This window comes from Schistocerca americana, chromosome 5, assembly GCF_021461395.2.
Source record: "Schistocerca americana isolate TAMUIC-IGC-003095 chromosome 5, iqSchAmer2.1, whole genome shotgun sequence".
In the NCBI taxonomy this organism is placed as follows: Eukaryota; Metazoa; Arthropoda; class Insecta; order Orthoptera; family Acrididae; genus Schistocerca; species Schistocerca americana.
The window spans coordinates 560031323-560051732 of record NC_060123.1 but is presented as its reverse complement, the minus strand read 5'-3'; the positions used below and the strand labels follow the sequence as shown (position 1 = coordinate 560051732).

Genomic DNA, 20410 nt, shown 5'->3' with positions numbered 1-20410 from the left:
AATCACGTACTTCGATCATTTACTGAGGCATCAGACAAGTTCTCACGGTCGGATGATGGCAGTCACGTCGTACTGCGACGTATACGTGGTACAATTAACGCACTCAACAAATCACGGTCTTCTCCTTTCGACGTTCTTGCTACTATGAGGAACAAAATTTTCTGAATGTAATTGCTGTGAAACTAGTCCCTATATACATTAATGTGACTTTCCCTAAACGGTCGGTCCTGGGAGGCTGTCTTATTGTCATACCACTCCTTTTAATATTCCAACTAGGGATTGCGGTTAGCGCAGAAACAATCGGTTTTCGATTATATGGACTTTTCCACGCCATTTTGACCTGATTGTTAAAACCTCTCAGAATAATTGGTTTCTGAAATAATCGATTTTCGGTTTTTTATTCCCATTACTTCCTGTAATAAAAGTAGAACTCTAAGAAAGATTGAAAAAATTCGACTCTCTCGGTTTCAAAATACACAGACTCACAATGTTAAATTAAATAGAGAAATAACCGAAACTAAGCCCGTCCACCATTGGTTCAAATGGCTCTGAGCACTATGGGACTTAACTTCTGAGGTCATCAGTCCCCTAGAACTTAGAACTAATTAAACCTAACTAACCTAAGGACATCACACACATCCATGCCCGAGGCAGGATTCGATCCTGCGACCGTCGCGTCGCGCGGTTCCAGACTGAAGCGCCTAGAGCCGTTCGGCCCGTCCACCATTCACAGTGTATTTTAGAAAAGTGACAAGTGGTTGAATACTACAATAAATCACCAGTATTCTCCGACTGATTGTAAATTTTTGAAGCTCTGCTCAAAAATCATGTTGTAATTGGGGATCATTCCACTGTTTTGGCGTTACGTATAGTGAGTAGCAAAGGGTGAAAACTGACTCTGTTTTTGTGTTAATTCGTCCATTTTCCGGGACTACTAGCAAATATAGGCGGTACAATGAGAACACAGGCAGCAGCGAAGCTACTTTCTGTTCTTATTGTATACTATGAATGAGTTATAGACAGTTTTTAATTTATGGCTGTTGCCCTAATATCTTCCCTCTATTATTATTTCATAGAAATGGCAGACAAATCTTAAATCTTTTAAAGCAACCGAAGCATTGTACTTCTCTGCTACGTCACTTCGGAGAAATACGTCCAGACTAGGGTTCGTGCCAGTCTGCAGTACAACGGATGTCCAGCAACGACAGCGAGAAGCTACCGTATAGACCACGTGGGGGCAAATCTTGCACACTGCACGTACACGCTTACCTTAAGCAACGACACAAGGCAACACGGACATTATTGTATCAGCAATGCTGTACAAATTTTCACGGCATGTGCTTGTTGTTCGTTTCTGTCGGCGTTGTTATTAAAGTAGTACTGATCGCTTTTTCCATTTTCTACAATAACGCAGTATTTCAAATCAATGTAAATTTTACAAATAAAAACTGCTCATTTTTCAGAATGAGGTTTTCTTACAAACGAGAAACTTTAGCACTGCTGCTAGGGCTCTTTGAAATTTCGATTTTTTACACAGTCATTAGTAAAAAATTAAAAAAATCTGTTATAACCGAGACCAAACAAATACCGAAAAATACCGTTTATTCAGAACGAAAATCTCGGTATCGGTTTAATTGGTCATTTTTTCCATCCCTAATTACAACTGAACAACCGTGAGATGGAGTACATACATTCTGTTGACGTATCCAGCACGGCGGCAGTTCGGGTGGTTCAAATGGCTCCGAGCACTATGGGACTTAACATCGGAGGTCATCAGTCGCCTAGAACTTAGAACTAATTAAACCTAACTAACCTAAGGACATCACACACATCCATGCCCGAGGCAAGATCCGAACCTGCGACCGTAGCGGTCGCGCGGTTCCAGACTGTAGCGCCTAGAACCGCTCGGCCACCCCGGCCGGCGCAGCATTACATATCCCTTTATACGCCAACTCAACACAAGTGATCGCCGGCAAGCAGGACTGACGCCTCAGCGAAAAGCCCAGTGAAATCAGTTCCACTCTCAACGTGTTGATTTCTGTCTGTCTGGGCACGTAACGCGCGTTGCCAGCTGTCAATAAGTCTTGCACTCCAATAAGGCACTTGGTAACTCATGCGAGCAGCAGAAACGACAAACGTCGGAACAAGATTACGACTTCTGACCGATGTTTACTTGTTTCAGATAGCTACCAACGTCACTCCAGCAAATAACCTTTATACACTGGCACTGTCGTCTCTATTCGTGTGCCGTTAACTCCACGTGTCACGCCTGGTTTCCTACAGAAAAGCAAACGCCATTCTTAATTCGCCTACCTACGTAGTCAAACTACGTTTCTAGCGAGGTAAACTTGTCAGTACACGGCAAATTCCCTCGATTTCTGTTGTCTCAGGTAGCCTCCATGAGGCTTCAAGCAGTGCGCAAGTAGTAGCTACACTGGGGAAAGAATACGAAATACCAACATTGGCAGTTAAGATGACAGATTTTCTTACGAAATGATTGGCGTCTAACGTCGGATTGCAGGAGTGGGATTTAACTGGCTATGGTCAAAAATATGAAAAATGTTTGGTTAGTTCGTTAGCTAGGAAGATGATTTGTTTGATAATTAAAAATTGTTTGGCCTCATGACCACGAAACAAACAAAATTTATCCGAATCTGCGGGAAAAAATTAATATTCGGGTCAACATTTGGAAAACTCTAATTCCTCTCTATCAAACCCCACCATATGGGGAGAGAGGGAGAGTTTTAGTTTTAGCGAATCAAAATTTACGAAGTAAATAAGTTTGTTATCTATCCGTGACCATTTTCCGCGCAAAAACGAGAACATGGGTTTTGTTTAATTACAGCGAGAACTACCAAGAATCAAAACAAATCTTTAAGACAAAACGTACGTAGTTTTTTATGTAGAGCCTGATTCTGCAATAAGAAATGGGGGTTCCGATTTGAAATTTTAAAGTTGCCTCCCGCTCCATCCCCAGGAGGCTGGGGTGGCGGACTAATTTTAGTACCAGCTGATGTCCTCCTCGAAAATAATCGACTTTGGATTTTACACATTTTCTCGTGTGAAGCTTATTTTTCGAGTTATTCTGGTGCGTCAACTAAAAATTTACACCCTTTATATATAGACATTAGGGCAACGGCGTTGCTGCAGTGGATACACCGGTTCCCGTGAGATCACCGAAGTTAAGTGCTGTCGGGCGTGGTCGGCACTCGGATGGGGGACCATCCAGGCCGCCATATGCTGTTGCCATTTTTCGGGATGCCACTCATGGTCTGAAGACGGTGTGCTTATTACTTATATATAGACATTGAAAAAAGTGCGCCTTTTCAAGTAAATAATCTAGAAAGAATGTAATGAAGCTTTCGGATCAGTACTCAAACATCGACATATGTCATTTTCTAGCAATTCCAATTAATTCATTCGGTATAGGGAGGTCTGTGTGGGCGTACGTATCTTGTACACAATTTTACTCTGCCACGAAATTTAACGGCAGCTTACAATGAGCTACAGAGTGAAAAATTATTTTAGGGTAGTTCTGTGGAATCTGTTGGGTCCTGCAAATATAGATTGCCTGTGTGAAAATGAAAAGAAGGCAATCACTTTAGTTATGTCGGTTTATGTTGTGCTGGTCTGCAGAAACTCACCTGCGACGACCTTGTCGAGATACTTCATGCCGGAAATGGCCTCGTACGTCAACTGTCCTGCGTTCTCTTTCAGCGTCGCGTCCACCTCCTCGTGCAGTCGCTTCTGTACATCGTGATTGAGAGCCAGTTCATAGAGGGCGAAACTCATGGTTGTCGACGATGTTTCGAATCCTGCGGCGTAAAACAGGATCGACTGTGCTGTCACGTCGTCGATCGTAAATTCTGTGAAACGAAATCGTGCCATTAGTACAATTATTGTATTTGATAATAGTGAGTTCATCCCACTAACGTTGTATTCTACCAACGAAGTAACGCATTATGTCGTAGGATGAGAAAGGCTCATTTGGTTGCTAGACGGTTTTGTTAGAGGAAAGCAGCTGGGATCTCACTCAACTTTTCTATGGAGCTAGCCACTCAGGAAAGCCTGTAAGTAAGTCCTAATTTGCAAATGTATATGTTTCTTCTTGCCAGTTTTTTCATTGTAGTTTTTGTGATATTTAGGGACTGTGTATTTTCTAAAATCCAATAATCATCACATGGTAATTTACGCTTATCGTTGTGTCTTAAAGCAGAGCAGCACAATTCGGTGCTCTATAATAAGACATTAACTAACTACAAAAGATATATTTTACAGATATTTTACAGACGTTATATTGTGAGTAACTCTTTTCCGTTGGTCTTAGCTACGTTTCGGGTAGAACGGTTTTTGAAAAGAGTAACTTCAAAATTTTAGCACAATCCGTCAATAATGAATTGAACTTTTGAGAGGTGATATAAAGCATCAATTTTTGTACTGCCTGAGAAACGCAGCATTCTCAACGAATTTTAGAAACCATCTCTTATCATTCCTTTCCCGGGTATATTTGAATAAACAGTGGATCCTGGGACCAATGCGTGGATGGAAGTTTCATCAATCCCATCCACAAAATTATTTGTTGTTGTTGTTGTGGTCTTCAGTCCTGAGACTGGTTTGATGCAGCTCTCCATGCTACTCTATCCTGTGCAAGCTTCTTCATCTCCCAGTACTTACTGCAACCTACATTCTTCTGAATCTGCTTAGTGTATTCATCTCTTGGTCTCCCTCTACGATTTTTACCCTCCACGCTGCCCTCCAATGCTAAATTTGTGATCCCTTGATGCCTCAGAACATGTCCTACCAACCGGTCCCTTCTTCTTTTCAAGTTGTGCCACAAACACCTCTTCTCCCCAATTCTATTCAATACTTCCTCGTCAGTTACGTGATCTACCCATCTAATCTTCAGCATTCTTCTGTAGCACCACATATCGAAAGCTTCTATTCTCTTCTTGTCTAAACTATTTATCGTCCACGTTTCACTTCCATAGATGGCTACACTCCATACAAATATATTCAGAAACGACTTCCTAAAACTTAAATCTATATTCGATGTTAACAAATTACTCTTCTTCAGAAACACTTTCCTTGCCATTGCCAGTCTACATTTTATACCCTCTCTACTTAGACCATCATCAGCTATTTTTCTCTCCAAAGAGCAAAACTCGTTTACTACTTTAAGTCTCTCATTTCCTAATCTAATTGCCTCAGCATCACCCGACTTAATTCGACTACATTCCATTATCCTCGTTTTGCTTTTGTTGATGTCCATCTTATATCCTCCTTTCAAGACACTGTCCATTCCATTCAACTGCTGTTCCAAGTCCTTTGCTGTCTCTGACAGAATTACAATGTCATCGGCGATCCTCAAAGTTTTTATTTCTTCTCCATGGATTTTAATACCTACTCCGAATTTTTCTTTTGTTTCCTTTACTGCTTGCTCAATATACAGATTGAATCAGTAATTCCCACTATGTCTAACTTTAACTTATCCATTTCACTTTTAAATTTTCTAACCTACCTGCCCGAATAAGGGATCTGACATTCCACGCCTCCGATCCGTAGAGCACCAGTTTTCTTTCTCATGATATCGACGTCCTCTTGAGTAGTCCCCGCCCGGAGATCCGAATGGGGGACTATTTTACCTCCGAAATATTTTACCCAAGAGGACGCCATCATCATTTAACCATACAGTAAAGCTGCATGCCCTCGGGAAAAATTACGGCTGTAGTTTCCCCTTGCTTTCAGCCGTTCGCAGTACCAGCAGAGTTAATGTACCGCAAGTATAAAAAATTACAATAATGCGATTACTGTGTGATCTCCTTGTTACTATTACTGCTAAATACTTATATGATACGAAGTGCTCAAAATATTCATTACTAATCTCGTAATGAGGCACTATCCTGTTCTTTCTCTTTGTGGTGATGTGTGGTATATTCACATTGGCTCCATCTTACGAATATCATTTCCGGTATAAGAGCGTAAAAATAATTAAAAAAATATTTATGCGATTCGCGCCTTCAGCTGTTTCTGAATAAAATAAGATTCCAGATATTTGTTGATGAAGTGACAAACTTGTCTGACCCCACGTTCGTTGAGTTATATGTTCATACTTACTCCAGTTATCAATTTCTTGGGATCCCGTTTTGCTTTGTTCGTCAATGAAACCCTTGTTCTTGAGCTGTATCATCAGGTGCAGGAAGTCATTGCGGACAACGCTGTGTTGTTCGCGGTACTCCACAGTGCTCTTCACCACATCCTGAAAGTATATTATGACGTCTCTAGCGCTTCCCTTTAACCTGAAAATAAGGGAAACAAATGTACATTCAAAGTCATGAAGTTAGTAGTAAGGTCACATCTCAACCGAAGGAAGGTACTTTCCCCAACTTTATTTGATGATGCTCAATCGATAACAATGGTCATCGATCGTTTTTGTAGTATTCAGAATTCGCTAATCAAACATACATGAAATTTGATGTAATGCACACGTGGTTGTCAAAATACACTACACATAGCCAATTTTCTCTTGGGTAGAAATGTTTTAATAGTATATGCCAAACAGTCATGACCCAGAAGACATGCTTGGATGTGAAGATACACACACCAACAAAAAAAAAAAAACTTTTGCATCACCCCGGTTCCCAGAACCCCTGGAGATAGGCTTTGGTTGTGATATTGTATCACAGACACAGTCCCTTTGACTGTTGAGAGATGGCACTAAACCCGCCCAAAGATGTAAACAACCATGAATGAGCAGCGCCAGCTCCAGTCATTCCACGAGGAAGGAGGTACACGGCTCGAGTTGTCTGTAGTTCAACCATGCCTAGACCGCCAATAACGCTGTCCGATTGCGTCCGCATTGTTACTTTGTGCCAGGAACGGCTCTCAACAAGGAAAGTGTCTACGTGTCTCGGAGTGAACCAAACTGTGCGCAATAGACTGCATGACGCGCAACTTCGCTCCCTACGTCCATGGCGAAGACCATCTTTGCAACCACGACACCATGCAACGAGGTACAGATGGGCCCAACAACATGCTGAGTGGATGGCTCAGGATTGGCATCACGTTCTCGTCACCGATGAGTGTCGCATATGCTTTCCACCATACAATCGTCAGAGACGTGTTTGGAGGCAACCCGGTCAGGCTCAATGTCTTAGACACACTGTCCAGCGAGTGCAGCAAGGTAGAAGTTCCCTGCTGTTTTGGGGTGGCACTATGTGGGGCCGACGTACGCCGCTGGTGGTTATGGAAGGCGCCGTTACGGTAGTACGATACGTGAATGCCATCCACCGACCGATAGTGCAACAATATCGGCAGCATATAGGCGTGACAGTCTTCATCCACGCCAATTCGCGCCCCTATCATGCACATCTTGTGAATGACTTCCTTCAGGATAACGACATCGCTCGACTAGAGTGGCCAGCATGTTCTACAGACATTAACCCTATCGAACATGCCTGGGATAGATTCAAAAGGTCTGTTTATGGACGACGTGACCCACCAACCACTCTGAGGGATCTACGCCGAATCGCCGTTGAGGGGTGGGACAATCTGGACCAACAGTGCCTTGATGGACTTGTGGATAGTATGCGACAATGAATACAGGCATGCATCAATGCAAGAGGACGTACTGCTGGGTGTGGTGTCACCGCCAGACACCACACTTGCTAGGTGGTAGCCTTTAAATCGGCCGCGGTCCATTAGTATACGTCGGACCCGCGTGTCGCCACTGTCAGTGATAGCAGACCGAGCGCCACCACACGGCAGGTCTAGAGAGACGTACTAGAACTCGCCCCAGTTGTACAGCCGACGTTCATAGCAAAGGTTCACTGACAACTACGCTCTCATTTGCCGAGACGATAGTTAGCATAGCCTTCAGCTACGTCATTTGCTACGACCTAGCAAGGCGCCATATTCAATTGATATTTATTATGTGAAGCATGTATCATCAAGAGAGATGTTCTACAATCGTGGATTAAAGTTAAGTATTACATCATCTACGTACTTTATTTACAATTCTCAAGATATTGTCCTGTTCCAGACCTTACGCCAGTCAGCGTGTAATTAAACGCGTGCATTTCGGCCTCCTCTAGAAAAACAGTATTGGCTCTTCTGCCAACACTACAAATTGGCGACGAGGATACAAACGGTCTCCTTTATATATAACTAATTTACTTGTGTCATGGCTTCGCCACAATCTCCAGATGTACTGTCCGAATTTTATCGCTTGCAGAATTAGCAGACGCAGGCCTTATTGGATGCCCTTGGACAGCTCGTCCAGGGTCAACGTGCGATGCAAAACGATGCGGCCGCCGCCGCTCCACCGCTACCGCAGCCACAACATGAAGTTGCACCACCTTTTCGTCCATTTGATGCGGCACTGGAAATCTGGACGGAGTGGTCACGCCAATTTGGATTCTATCTCGCCGCCTACAGAATTCAAGGTAACGAGCGGCAGCCTCACTTATTATCGTGTATCGGCGTCCAGACGTACCGTGTGATAATGAAATTGTTTCCCCGACGCGACGTAGCAACTCTGTCCTACGAAGAAATTTTGTCTGCATTAGATGCATATTTCAAGGAATCAGTCAATGTAGTTGCAAAAAGGTATACGTTCTTTCGTACAAACCGCACAGCCGGTCAAACTAATCGGGAGTGGGTTGCAACTTTGCAAGGCCTTACAAGGTGTTGTGCTTTTGAGTGTGAATGTGGACTCCCTTATTCAGATACTATGGTACGTGATGCAATTGCACAGAACGTTTCTGATGTTCGTATACGGGAGAAAATTTTGAAACTGGTCAGTCCCTCCCTCCAACAAGTGATAGACATATTGGATAGGCAAGACACACTTGACTTTGCTCAGGAATCATTTGAAACTTCGCCAGCCGTGTGTCACGTTAACCGGCCCGCTGGGCGCGCTGCACGGAGCAGTAAACAGTCCTCGCGCCCATCCGCGCAGCCGCGTGTGCCGCCCAAGCAGGCAAATACAGTGCTAAAATCATGCCCGCGGTGTGCAACCAGACATTCGCGTTAGAATTGCCCGTCACGCCAAGCTATTTGCTTTTTCTGTAATAAAAAAGGACATGTTCAGAGTGTTTGCCAGAAAAAGCTTAGTTCGGACACTAAAAACCATTCCAGGCCCTTTGCTTCGCGCCGGAATCGAACCAAGAATACTCAGGCTCGTGAACCTTCGCCCATGGATATTCATGTAGTTCAATCCCCTCCGTCCATTGCCACTCTCTCTAACAGTGACTGTGTTCGTCCCACAAACAGTGTGCGTCGACGTCGACGGAAATCACGTCAAGTCGCAAGTGCTTCTGTACCAGTGTCAGTACAAATTGCACGAGACAGTCGCTCTTGTCGTCAGCAGGACAATGAACTTTTTGTAGATTTGGACATTCATGGCAACGTGATCCCATTCCAGCTCGATACCGGAGCTGCAGTTACTCTGATCAATCACGACACGTACAAACAGCTGGGCCCACCTCCCTTGCGTGCCGCAAATGTTAAGTTAAATAGTTATTCCGGTCAGAATATCCCTGTGTTAGGACAGTGCAGCCTTCTTGCCACATACAAGGGACAAACAAAACTTGTGTCATTTTACGTCCTTCGTTCTTCTTCTGCAGTGAACTTGTTTGGTTTAGATTTATTTAAGTTGTTTAACTTGTCTATAGTCAATCAGGCCCTATCAGTGAATCAGACTGTGCCTTCAGCCAGTGTTTCTAGTCTATGTGAAGAATTTGCAGACATTTTTGCACCGGGCCTTGGTTGCGCTACGAACTATAAAGCACATTTGGAACTGAAAGCAAACGCGGAACCGAAATTTTTCAGAGCGCGCAATGTTCCCCACGCATTGCGTGATGAGGTCGCAAGAACATTAAATGATTTGGAATCACAAGGTGTGATTGAACGTGTGCAGGCTTCTCTCTGGGCCTCACCCTTAGTAATTTTGCCAAAACCTTCCGGAAAATTGAGACTTTGTGTGGACTTCAAGGCAATGGTGAATCCACAATTAGTGATTGCAACTTATCCTTTACCCCGCCCGGAAGATTTTTTGACAAACTGTGCCCGGGTAAATATTTTTCGAAGTTGGACCTAGCAGATGCGTACTTGCAAATACCGGTGGACGAAGAATCCCAGAGCGTTTTGGTGGTTAATACGCATCTTGGTTTGTACCGATACAAAAGACTGCCATTCGGGTGTGCATCCGCCCCTGCATTGTTTCAGCAATATCTGCAAACCGTTTGTGCGTCGGTCCCTACTGCAGCAAACTATCTGGACGATATTGTGATCTCCAGAAAGACGGAAGAAGAACATTTAGCCAATCTCCGAACATTATTTCAGGTCTTGCGACAAAATGGTCTTCGCTTGCGGAAGGACAAATGTGTGTTTTTTGCTCGGGACTTACCATATCTGGGCCACGTACTCAATGCCCAAGGCATACATCCCAGTCCCGAGCACCCCCGTGCCATACAAGACTTGCCTTCGCCGCGGAAACTGAAGCAGCTACAAAGTGTGCTGGGTAAAATTAATTATTACAACCGATATATTCCCCATGCCTCTTCCATTTCAGCTCCGCTTCATCGCTTACGCCGTAAAGGTGTTCCGTTCGTCTGGACGACGGAATGCGAACGCGCCTTTCGCCAGTTGAAATCGGCGTTGCTTTCAAATACTTGCCTTACGCCATTCGATCCCCAGACACCCCTTTTGTTGATGGTAGATGCATCGGATTTCGGAATCGGTGCTGTGCTTGCGCACAAAGATGGATCGCATGATCGCCCTATTGCCTTTGCGTCCAAATTGCTCTCGTCTGCGCAAAGAAATTATTCACAGATCGAAAAAGAAGCCTTGGCTCTCGTATTTGGTGTTACTAAGTTTCACGATTTCTTGTATGGTCGTCACTTTACCATCATCACAGACCACAAACCTTTGACATCGCTTTTTCATCCGAACAAGCCTGTACCTCCACGTACAGCGCAGAAATTCATTCGCTGGTCTATTTTCCTCTCGCACTACCGCTACGATATCTTGTATCGGTCCATTGCTAAGCACGGAAACGCCGATGCGTTGTCCCGTTTGCCTGTTGCTGAGGATAGAGCATTCGATTCTTCCGAACTTGCTTGCATGTTCATTGATGCGGAAACCGATGACGTGGTCGACTCGTTTCCGATTGATTTTCGTCGTGTAGCTACAGCCACAGCTGCTGACCCTGTCCTTGCTACCGTTTTGCGTTTTGTTGCTACTCAATGGCCCTTGTCGAAATCACGGATCGAGGATCCGTTGGTTCGCCGATTTTTGCTCACAAGAAGAGACTTTTTGTTCGACTCGGTGTTTTGCTGTTGCGTTCTGATAATGATCAGTCCAGGGTCGTGGTCCCTCGTTCGTAACAGTCCTCTGTCTTACGGCTTCTCCACCAAGGACATTGGGGTATAGTGCGAACGAAACAACTTGCTCGTCAGCACTGTACTTGGTTCGGAATCGATGCTGCGATTACGAATATGTGCTCTTCTTGCATGGCGTGTGCCGAACAACAATCCGCACCACAGCGGAAATTCTTTGCATGGCCGAAAGCCACTTCCCCTTGGCAACGCTTACACATAGATTTTGCCGGTCCATTCTGGAATGCTCGATGGTTGGTTGTTGTCGATTCCTTCAGTAATTTTCCTTTTGTTGTCAGGATGTCTTCCACGACGTCATCTGCCACCATCCAAGCGTTATCCGCTATCTTTTGCATCGAAGGTCTTCCACAGACTATTGTTTCCGACAATGGCCCACAATTCATGTCCGCAGAATTTCAGTCATTCTGCAAGGCCAATGGTATTCAACATCTGACATCCGCGCCGTTTTCGCCTCAGCCAAACGGTGCCGCTGAACGATTGGTCCGCACTTTCAAGTCACAAATGTTGAAGTTGAAAGAGTCGCATTCTCGGAAGGACGCGTTGTTGCTCTTCTTGTTTTCGTATCGCTCTCAGCCCCGAGATGGTGGCTCGCCGGCTGAGTTGCTCCACGGTCGTCCTCGTCGAACCTTGATGTCTTTGCTGCATCCGCCGCATCAGGTTCCTGTGCAGCGGCAGACGCCTGCTTTTGCTCCAGGCGACGTGGTATACTATCGCAACTATCGAGGTTCACGGCGTTGGCTCGCAGGGCGCATTCTTCGCTGCCTCGGCCGCGCTATGTATCTGGTTTTGGGGGCCTCTGGTGAGGTGCGTCGGCATCTCAATCAGCTGCGCCTCTGTCGTCGCACGGGTTCTGCCGCTCCCCGTCTGCTTTCTGCGATGGTGCCGTCCGGTTAGCGCCCTGGGGACCCATCTACTGGCTCGCCTCATCCCCAGGTGTTACCGACGCTGCCTTCCATTTTGCCCCATGGCGACGCGCCGCCGCCGCCGCCGCCGCCTGTTCTCTCGCCGGCGCCGCCCGCAGTGGACGCTTCGCTGCAGCCGCAGGGCGCCTTCCTGGGTCACGCGCCGCCGATCGCTTCCCGTGACCAGCTGTCCTCCGACATCGAACTCTTGCCCGCTCCGGACCAGATGTCGTCTTCGCCCGTCGGGTGCCCCGTTCTGATGGAGGTCGACCCTTCGGCCCCTCCTGTCTCTTTACGGGCGCATACACCGCATGTTGGCGTGCACTCTGGATTAGGGTTTCGGGCATTTCCTAGCTCCCCTCGGACCGAATGGCCGGGTGCGGGTGGCACAGCCTCGCCTGTTGTTAGGCTCCCCCCCTCGTCGCATACGTCAACATGGGGTCGTCCCCACGGCGGGCGGAAGCCTTATAACACCACCGTTCGCCGATTTGCTGGGGAGGAATGTGGTGTCACCGCCAGACACCACACTTGCTAGGTGGTAGCCTTTAAATCGGCCGCGGTCCATTAGAAACCGTCGCACCCGCGTGTCGCCACTGTCAGTGATAGCAGACCGAGCGCCACCACACGTAAGGTCTAGAGAGACGTACTAGCACTCGCCCAAGTTGTACATCCGACGTTCATAGCAAAGGTTCACTGACAACTACGCTCTCATTTGCCGAGACGATAGTTAGCATAGTCCTCAGCTACGTCATTTGCTACGACCTAGCAAGGCGCCGTATTCAATTGAGGCGCCGTATTCAATTGATATTTAAGCATGTATCATCAAGAGAGATGTTCTACAATTGTGGATTAAAGTTAAGTATTACATCATCTACGCACTTTATTTACGATTCTCAAGATATTGTCCTGTTCCAGACCTCACGCCAGTCAGCGTGTAATTAAGCGCGTGCATTTCGGCCTCCTCTAGAAAAACAGTGTTGGCTCTTCTGCCAACACTACACTGGGTATTAGAGGTACAGCAATCAGGACCAACATCTCCGAAGGTCTCGCTGTATGGTGGTACAACATGCAATGTTTGGTTTCATGAGCAATAAAAAGGGCGGAAATGATGTTTATGTTGATCTCTATTCCAGGTTTCTGTACAGGTACAGGAACTCTCGGAACCGAAGTGATGAAAAACTTTTTTTGATGTGTGTAACTTCATCATACACGCACATGGGTATGTAAATGATTAGAACTGCAATTCTCAGTGACAAGTAGAACGACTAGTCGAGTGAATTAGTCTTGTTCATCTTTAGTGTTAACAGGCCTGGTAGGGAATACAGTGGTGGAAATCAGTATAAAGATATGGATATTTGCTGGAAAATTAACATTGTCCATTGGAATAGTTGTGCACAATGTGTTTGGAACAGTATGAAATTCCATATACCGACAAATGCAGTCAAATTGTATCGCATTTGACACCAGTAGGACAGTATATAAGAAGACATCAACGATTCAGATGGTAGAGGGTGGAAGTAGGTATAAAGGCAGTTGGCTCTATGCAGTGTTAGTGTTTGCGTTCATGCCATTATTGCAGATAGTAAACATACGCCATTAGTGACTATGCGTGCTGTGTACATAAACCACGATTGTGACTGTGCTACGCGGAAAACATTTATCAGGTGACGAAAAAGCAGAAATCTGTACGTACAAGTAAATGGGACACTCTAACCGTCAAACTGCCAACAAGTTGAACTGGTCAGTTTCGTTGGGTAATTTACGTGAGATTGGGCGCATGATATGGAGATAACGGACATAGCCCAGATTTTGAGCTTCGTGGAAAATCTTTGGAGAATACTTGCAGGCGTGTTTATCGAAATGGAAGGCAATCTGAGGCTGTTGTAAGCTGAAAGAGCGATACGACAAGAGTAGTCGATAATTTCAATGCAAGAACTGCAACCCCTGACAAAATCAATGCCGAAGAGAATTTTTTAGGTAATTAGGTAATTAGGAAAAGTGGAAGTTGCACAAAGTACTATCAATGCAATAACACAAGAGCACGGTGAGTGCCTTTGTATCAGTTGCCACCCAGGAAATGTAAACGCCTTATTTTTTTACTTGTTTTGTGAAATAAGCTATGTAATTCAATCATGATTATGTAAGTCTTATATGTATATTTATTCATAGTAAATTCGATAAGCGTCTGCTTCTGAATATTTTTAAAATATCGGAAATCTGATACATCGATATTTAAAAAACGTATCATTATTAACCATCGATGTAACGAAGAAAGTATCAAAACATCGACAAATAGTATCGACGTACAGACCTAAAAATATATTGGCTGCACGTTGTAAATATACTGCCGGGTTTAGAGTGGTATATTTAAGTACTGATTTATTATTAGATATTCTGCAGGTCAACAAGGTAGCAACCTGCTTACCCCCTTAGAGGAGAGTCGAAAGGAAAACGATCCACTTTCACGCTTGTCGATAACCACTTTGCTAACAATGGTAACTGCACGTAAGTGGCGCAATTAACAGGTGTCCGATAAGTCTGTCGTTCGGATTCGTCATACATCTAATCTGTCCGGAACACCTCATGTCAACTTCCCTGTTTTTTCATTTCTGCAAACGCCAGCGACCTTGTAATTGTAGTGTCAAAGGTACATGGTGGAGTCAAACGTTGCACTTTCCGCTGGTAGCGCGGAGCGCCGATTACGTCAGCATTTCTCCGACAGCCATCATTTAGATTTTTGTTCATCATTTTGAGCAACTGATTTTGAAGAACGCCAATCGGAAATCCTGTTATTCTATTCACACACCCGCTCCCCCCCCCCCCCCCCCCCTCCCTTCACCGTAGTGAATCGGACTTCATTGAGACAGCTATATTTGCTTCACTCAGTCACAGAGGAAGACTGGACATGATGAAAGCTCAAAAAGTAGTAAGACTGCTTCACACAGTGAAAGTAAACTTATATTCCACAACAATTTCAAATATTTGCTGAAAATTGCGGAAAATATATAACATAAAATAAAAATATCGGCATTTGATATTGCTGTTTCGGTGTCGACATATACATATACTTACGTATCTACATTTCTTGTAAAATATGTCGATACATCGATATTTTATCAAAAGTCCTACTTCAGGCCCTTTCGTGGAACCCTGCCTTTATACTGATTTCCAATACTGTGTAAAAGGTGTGAATACCGTCCGGTGTTGAGTGATCAAGTACACGGTGATGTCGCGTACTCGTTTTAGGCAGGAATTTTCAACACCTGACAGTGTTTGAAAGGGGCCTCATTGTCCGTCTTCATTTCCCCAGTTGTTCGAATCGTTCAACGTGTATAATAATGGGGCATTCGGACTTGGCAGCGGCCCAGTGTTGGACTGTATGGGACTACGCGGGCAGGCATACACCTTGTCAATGTTCCCATCGACCACGTCTGACCACCACAAGGGAATATCGCCGGATTGTGCAGCGAGCGCTTCGCAGTCCCTTTCTCTTCTGCGTCTGTTGTCCCAGAACAAGTAACGGACTCCCCGTAGCGTTCTGTGCCATTCCATACAATTACTGGCAGAGTAGCATTAGCCATGTCACTGAATTACCACCCAGTGCATAGGCTGCCTTTAAGACCAGAACACAAATGGCTGCGTTTGGAGTAGCGCCTTGGCCGGGAAGCAAGTACTGCTGGTGAACGGCATCGCATTATGTTCAGCGATGAATAGCACTTCTGTACTACCCCGGATGACTATCGTCGGCGAGTGTGGCGGTATCCTAGGGAGAGGTCTCATTCTTCCAACGTTTTGGAGAGACAGAGCGGTATTATCCTGGCGTCATAGAATGGTTCAAAGACAATATGTGATATAATGAAGGAGGAGACCGGTAAAACTAGACATGAAGAGGAACAAATAGCATTAAGAGTAAATGATACATTGGTGACAGATGTGTATAGTGTTGCAGAACTTTGTAACAATCATTTTATAACTGTTACAGAAAAGATGGGGTTGTCAGATTCGGTAGATGCTGCTATGGAATACCTCAGACCAGACATTTCAAGTAACTTCCATAATATGAATTTGACCCTCACTACCCCAGCAGAAATAATGTCCACCATAAAATCTTTAAACTCAAAAACATCTAGTGGGTATTATGAAATAGCGACAAAGTTAATTAAAGAATGTGATTCTGAGCTAAGTAACATATTAAGCTATCTGTGTAACCAGTCGTTTATCAGTGGAATATTTCCTGAATGGTTGAAATATGCTGAAGTTAAGCCACTGTTTAAGAAGGGAGATAACGAAATAGCATCAAATTTCCTTCCAATTTCACTGTTGCCAGCATACTCAAAAAATTTAGAAAAAGTAATGTACAATCAGCTTTATAACCACCTTATCTCAAATAACATACTGTCAAAGTCACAGTTTGGATTTCTAAAGGGTTCTGATATTGAGAAGGCTATCTACACTTACAGTGAAAATGTGCTTAATTCATTAGACAAATTGCCGGCCACTAGTATATTTTGTGATCTGTCAGAGGCATTTGATTGTGTAAATCACAATATCCTTTTAAATAAATTAGAATATTATAGTGTAACAGGAAATGCTGCAAAATGGTTCAAATCTTATATCTCTGGCAGGAAACAAAGGGTGTTATTAGGAAAGATACATGTATCAAGCTATCAGGCGTCATCCAACTGGGAACTAATTACATGTGGGATCCCACAAGGTTCCATTTTGGGGCCCTTACTTTTTCTTGTGTATATCAATGACCTTTCTTCAGTAACATTACCAGATGCCAAGTTTGTTTTGTTTGCCAATGATACAAAGACTGCAATAAATAGCAAATCAAGTGTAGTCTTAAAAAGATCAGCTAATAAAATATTTGTGGACATTAATCACTAGTTCCTAGCCAATTCTTTGTCACTGAACTTTGAAAAAACACACTACATGCAGTTCAGAACTTGTAAGGGGTGTCCCACGAGTATATGCCTAACATACAATGACAAGCAGATAGAAGAAGTGGACAGGGTTAAATTTTTGGGATTACAGCTTGATAATAAATTCAACTGGGAGGAGCACACCACAGAACTGCTGAAGCGTCTTAACAAATCTCTATCTGCAATGCGAATTGTGTCAGACATAGGGGATATGAAATTGAAAAATCTGGCATACTATGCTTACTTTTATTCCATAATGTCATATGGGATTATTTTAGGGGGTAATTCATCAAGCCAAGCTAAAGTTTTCTGGGCACAAAAACGTGCAGTAAGAGTTATATGTGGTATGAACTCAAGAACATCCTGCAGAACCCTGTTTAGGGAACTAGGGATACTAACTACTGCTTCCCAGTATATTTATTTCTTAATGAAATTTGTCATTAAAAATATATCACTTTTTCAAACCAACAGGTCAATTCATGGAATCAATACTAGAAATAAGAATAATCTTCACAAGGATTTAAAGTCACTTAGTCTTGTTCAAAAAGGTGTGCATTATTCAGGAACACACATTTTCAATGACTTGCCAGCAGCCATAAAAAGCTTAACAACCAATGAAATCCAGTTTAAGAGAAGCCTAAAGGATTTATTGGTGGCCAACTCCTTCTACTCCATTGATGAATTTTTCAGTAAAACCAACTGATTTGTGTATATATATATATATATATATATATATATATATATATATATATATATATATATATATATAAGTACGATATAACTTCTGCACAATTTCAGTGCAATAATGTGTTCATTATATATATATATATATATATATATATATATATATATATATATATATATCTGTGTGTGTAAGTACACCTCACCCAGAAACGCACCCTCCCGAAACCTGGACAGCAAGCTACACCGCAACGCAGAGCGCCTCTCTTGCAGACTCTGCCACTTGAGTTTGCTAAACATCTCCGTAACGCTACCACGCTTATCAAATAACCCTGTGTCGAAACGCGCCGCTCTTCTTCGGATCTTCTCTGTCTTCTCTGCCAACCCGACCTGGTACGGATCCCACACTGATGAGCAATACTCAAGTATAGGTCGAACGAGTGTTTTGTAAGCCACCTCCTTTGTTGATGGACTACATTTTCTAAGGACTCTCCCAATGAATCTCAACCTGGCGCCCGCCTTACCAACAGTTGATTTTATATGACCATTCCACTTCAAATCGTTCCGTACGGATTTTACAAAAGTAACTGCTACCAGTGTTTGTTCCGCTATCATATAATCATACAATGAAGGATCCTTCTTTCTATGTATTCGCAATACATTACATTTGTCTATGTTAAGGGTCAGTTGCACTCCCTGCACCAAGTGCCTATCCGCTGCAGATCTTCCTGCATTTCGCTGCAATTTTCTAATGCTGCTACTTCTCTATATACTGCAGCATCATCCGCGAAAAGCCGCATGGAACTTCCGACACTATCTACTAGGTCATTTATATATATTGTGAAAAGCAATGGTCCCATAACACTCCCCTGTGGCGCGCCAGAGGCTACTTTAACGTATGTAGACGTCTCTCCATTGAGAACAACATGCTGTATTGTGTTTGCTAAAAACTCTTGAATCCAACCACACAGCTTGTCTGATATTCGGTAGGCTCTTACTTTGTTTATCAGGCGACAGTGAGGAACTGTATTGAACGCCTTCTGGAAGTCAAGGATAATGGCATCTACCTGGGAGCCTGTATCTAATATTTTCTGGGTCTCATGAACAAATAAAGCGATTTGGGTCTCACACGATCGCTGTTTCCGGAATCCATGTTGATTCCTACAGAGTGGATTCAGGGTTTCCATAAATGACATAATACGCGAGCAAAATACGTGTTCTAAAATTCTACAACAGATCGATGTCAGAGATATAGGCCTATAGTTTTGCGCATCTGCTCGACGACCTTCTTGAATACTGGGACTACTTGTGCTCTTTTCCAATCATTTGGAACCTTCCGTTCCTCTAGAGACTTGCGGTACACGGCTGTTAGAAGGGGGGCAAGTTCTTTCGCTTTGGTATCTGGTAAATTTAATGACTAGAGCTTCAAGTACGCTTAAACATCATTCTTTTGGAACCGCAGTTGCAGGACTCAAACCTTATGATAAGGACTACTTGATGTTAAACACATAAAATCTTTATGGCTGAAAAATGAGACTGTAATTTTGTCGGTTTTATTAGTTTTGGACTATTCAACTAAGAGACTAATGAACAAGTCAAAACCTATGTTTATGACACCATACTGCCTGAACTGGGTTGTACAAATGGAAATGTCATGTCGCTAGGGCCTCCCGTCGCCAGTCGCCTAGTGCAAGTCTTTTGAGTTGACGCCATTTCGGCGTCTTGCATGTCGATGGGGACGAGATAATGATGATAGAGACAACACAACACCCGGTCACTGAGTGGCTTCAAATGGATGTGGAACGCCTGAAGAAACTCATGGATTCTCTTCCTCCCCGGTCTTTATCAAGTTAGAGACTGTGTTACACTATTTTAGGTAGTCTCATGGGGCTGACAGATTTTCCTCTGGTATCATTACAATGTGATACGTTTTGCAGGGTAAAGGAACTATCATGTTTTAACACGACCGGGACAATATGGCTACTGAAGTTGCTCGATCTGGTGGTGTATCAACGCTGACAGTCGAGTGTGTCTATAAGGAACTGTCTATCACTCGCAGCCACGTAACAAGCCATGAGAACAGTGGTCATAAAAAGATACAAACCGACAGGGACTGGAGAGGATTGTCACGCCTTGGGAATGACAATGGGTTTCAAACCCGACGTTGTTTCCTGCTAAGAGTGAGTGCAGTATTGTATCAACCAGTGTGAGAGAGAAGCAAGCAGCGTTTAGAGTAGGGTCTCCTGACAAAAGGAGTGTCCTCACAGGGGAACAGAAAGCTGCATTTCGTCAGTGGGCCGAAAAACACAGAAAATGGTCAGTAGCTCACCAAAGGTGAGTGGGGTGGCCGGAAAAGCCATCATTTTTCTTCTTGTAAATGATGCAAGAAGTCAAGAGCACTGACTGCCTAATGAGGCGTTTAACCCGCAGTAAGTGGGGAGTGAGTTGTAGGCCGGAGGAAGTTGTCTGATGTTTTGGGGATGTTTCTCATACCAACGTTTGTGTA

The 20410-nt window shown here is 43.9% G+C and overlaps 1 protein-coding gene across 1 annotated transcript in view; it reads right to left on the bottom strand.

Moving 5' to 3' along the window:
* Nucleotides 1–20410, bottom strand: part of LOC124616171 (cytochrome P450 6k1-like) — a 51292-nt gene that overhangs the window by 10978 nt on the left and 19904 nt on the right. Inside the window, exons 5-6 of the mRNA XM_047144453.1 lie at nucleotides 6115–6296; nucleotides 3645–3866 (exon numbers count right to left, since the gene is read on the bottom strand). Coding sequence (XP_047000409.1) covers nucleotides 3645–3866; nucleotides 6115–6296 — 404 coding nt within the window. The remainder of the gene's footprint in view (nucleotides 1–3644; nucleotides 3867–6114; nucleotides 6297–20410) is intronic.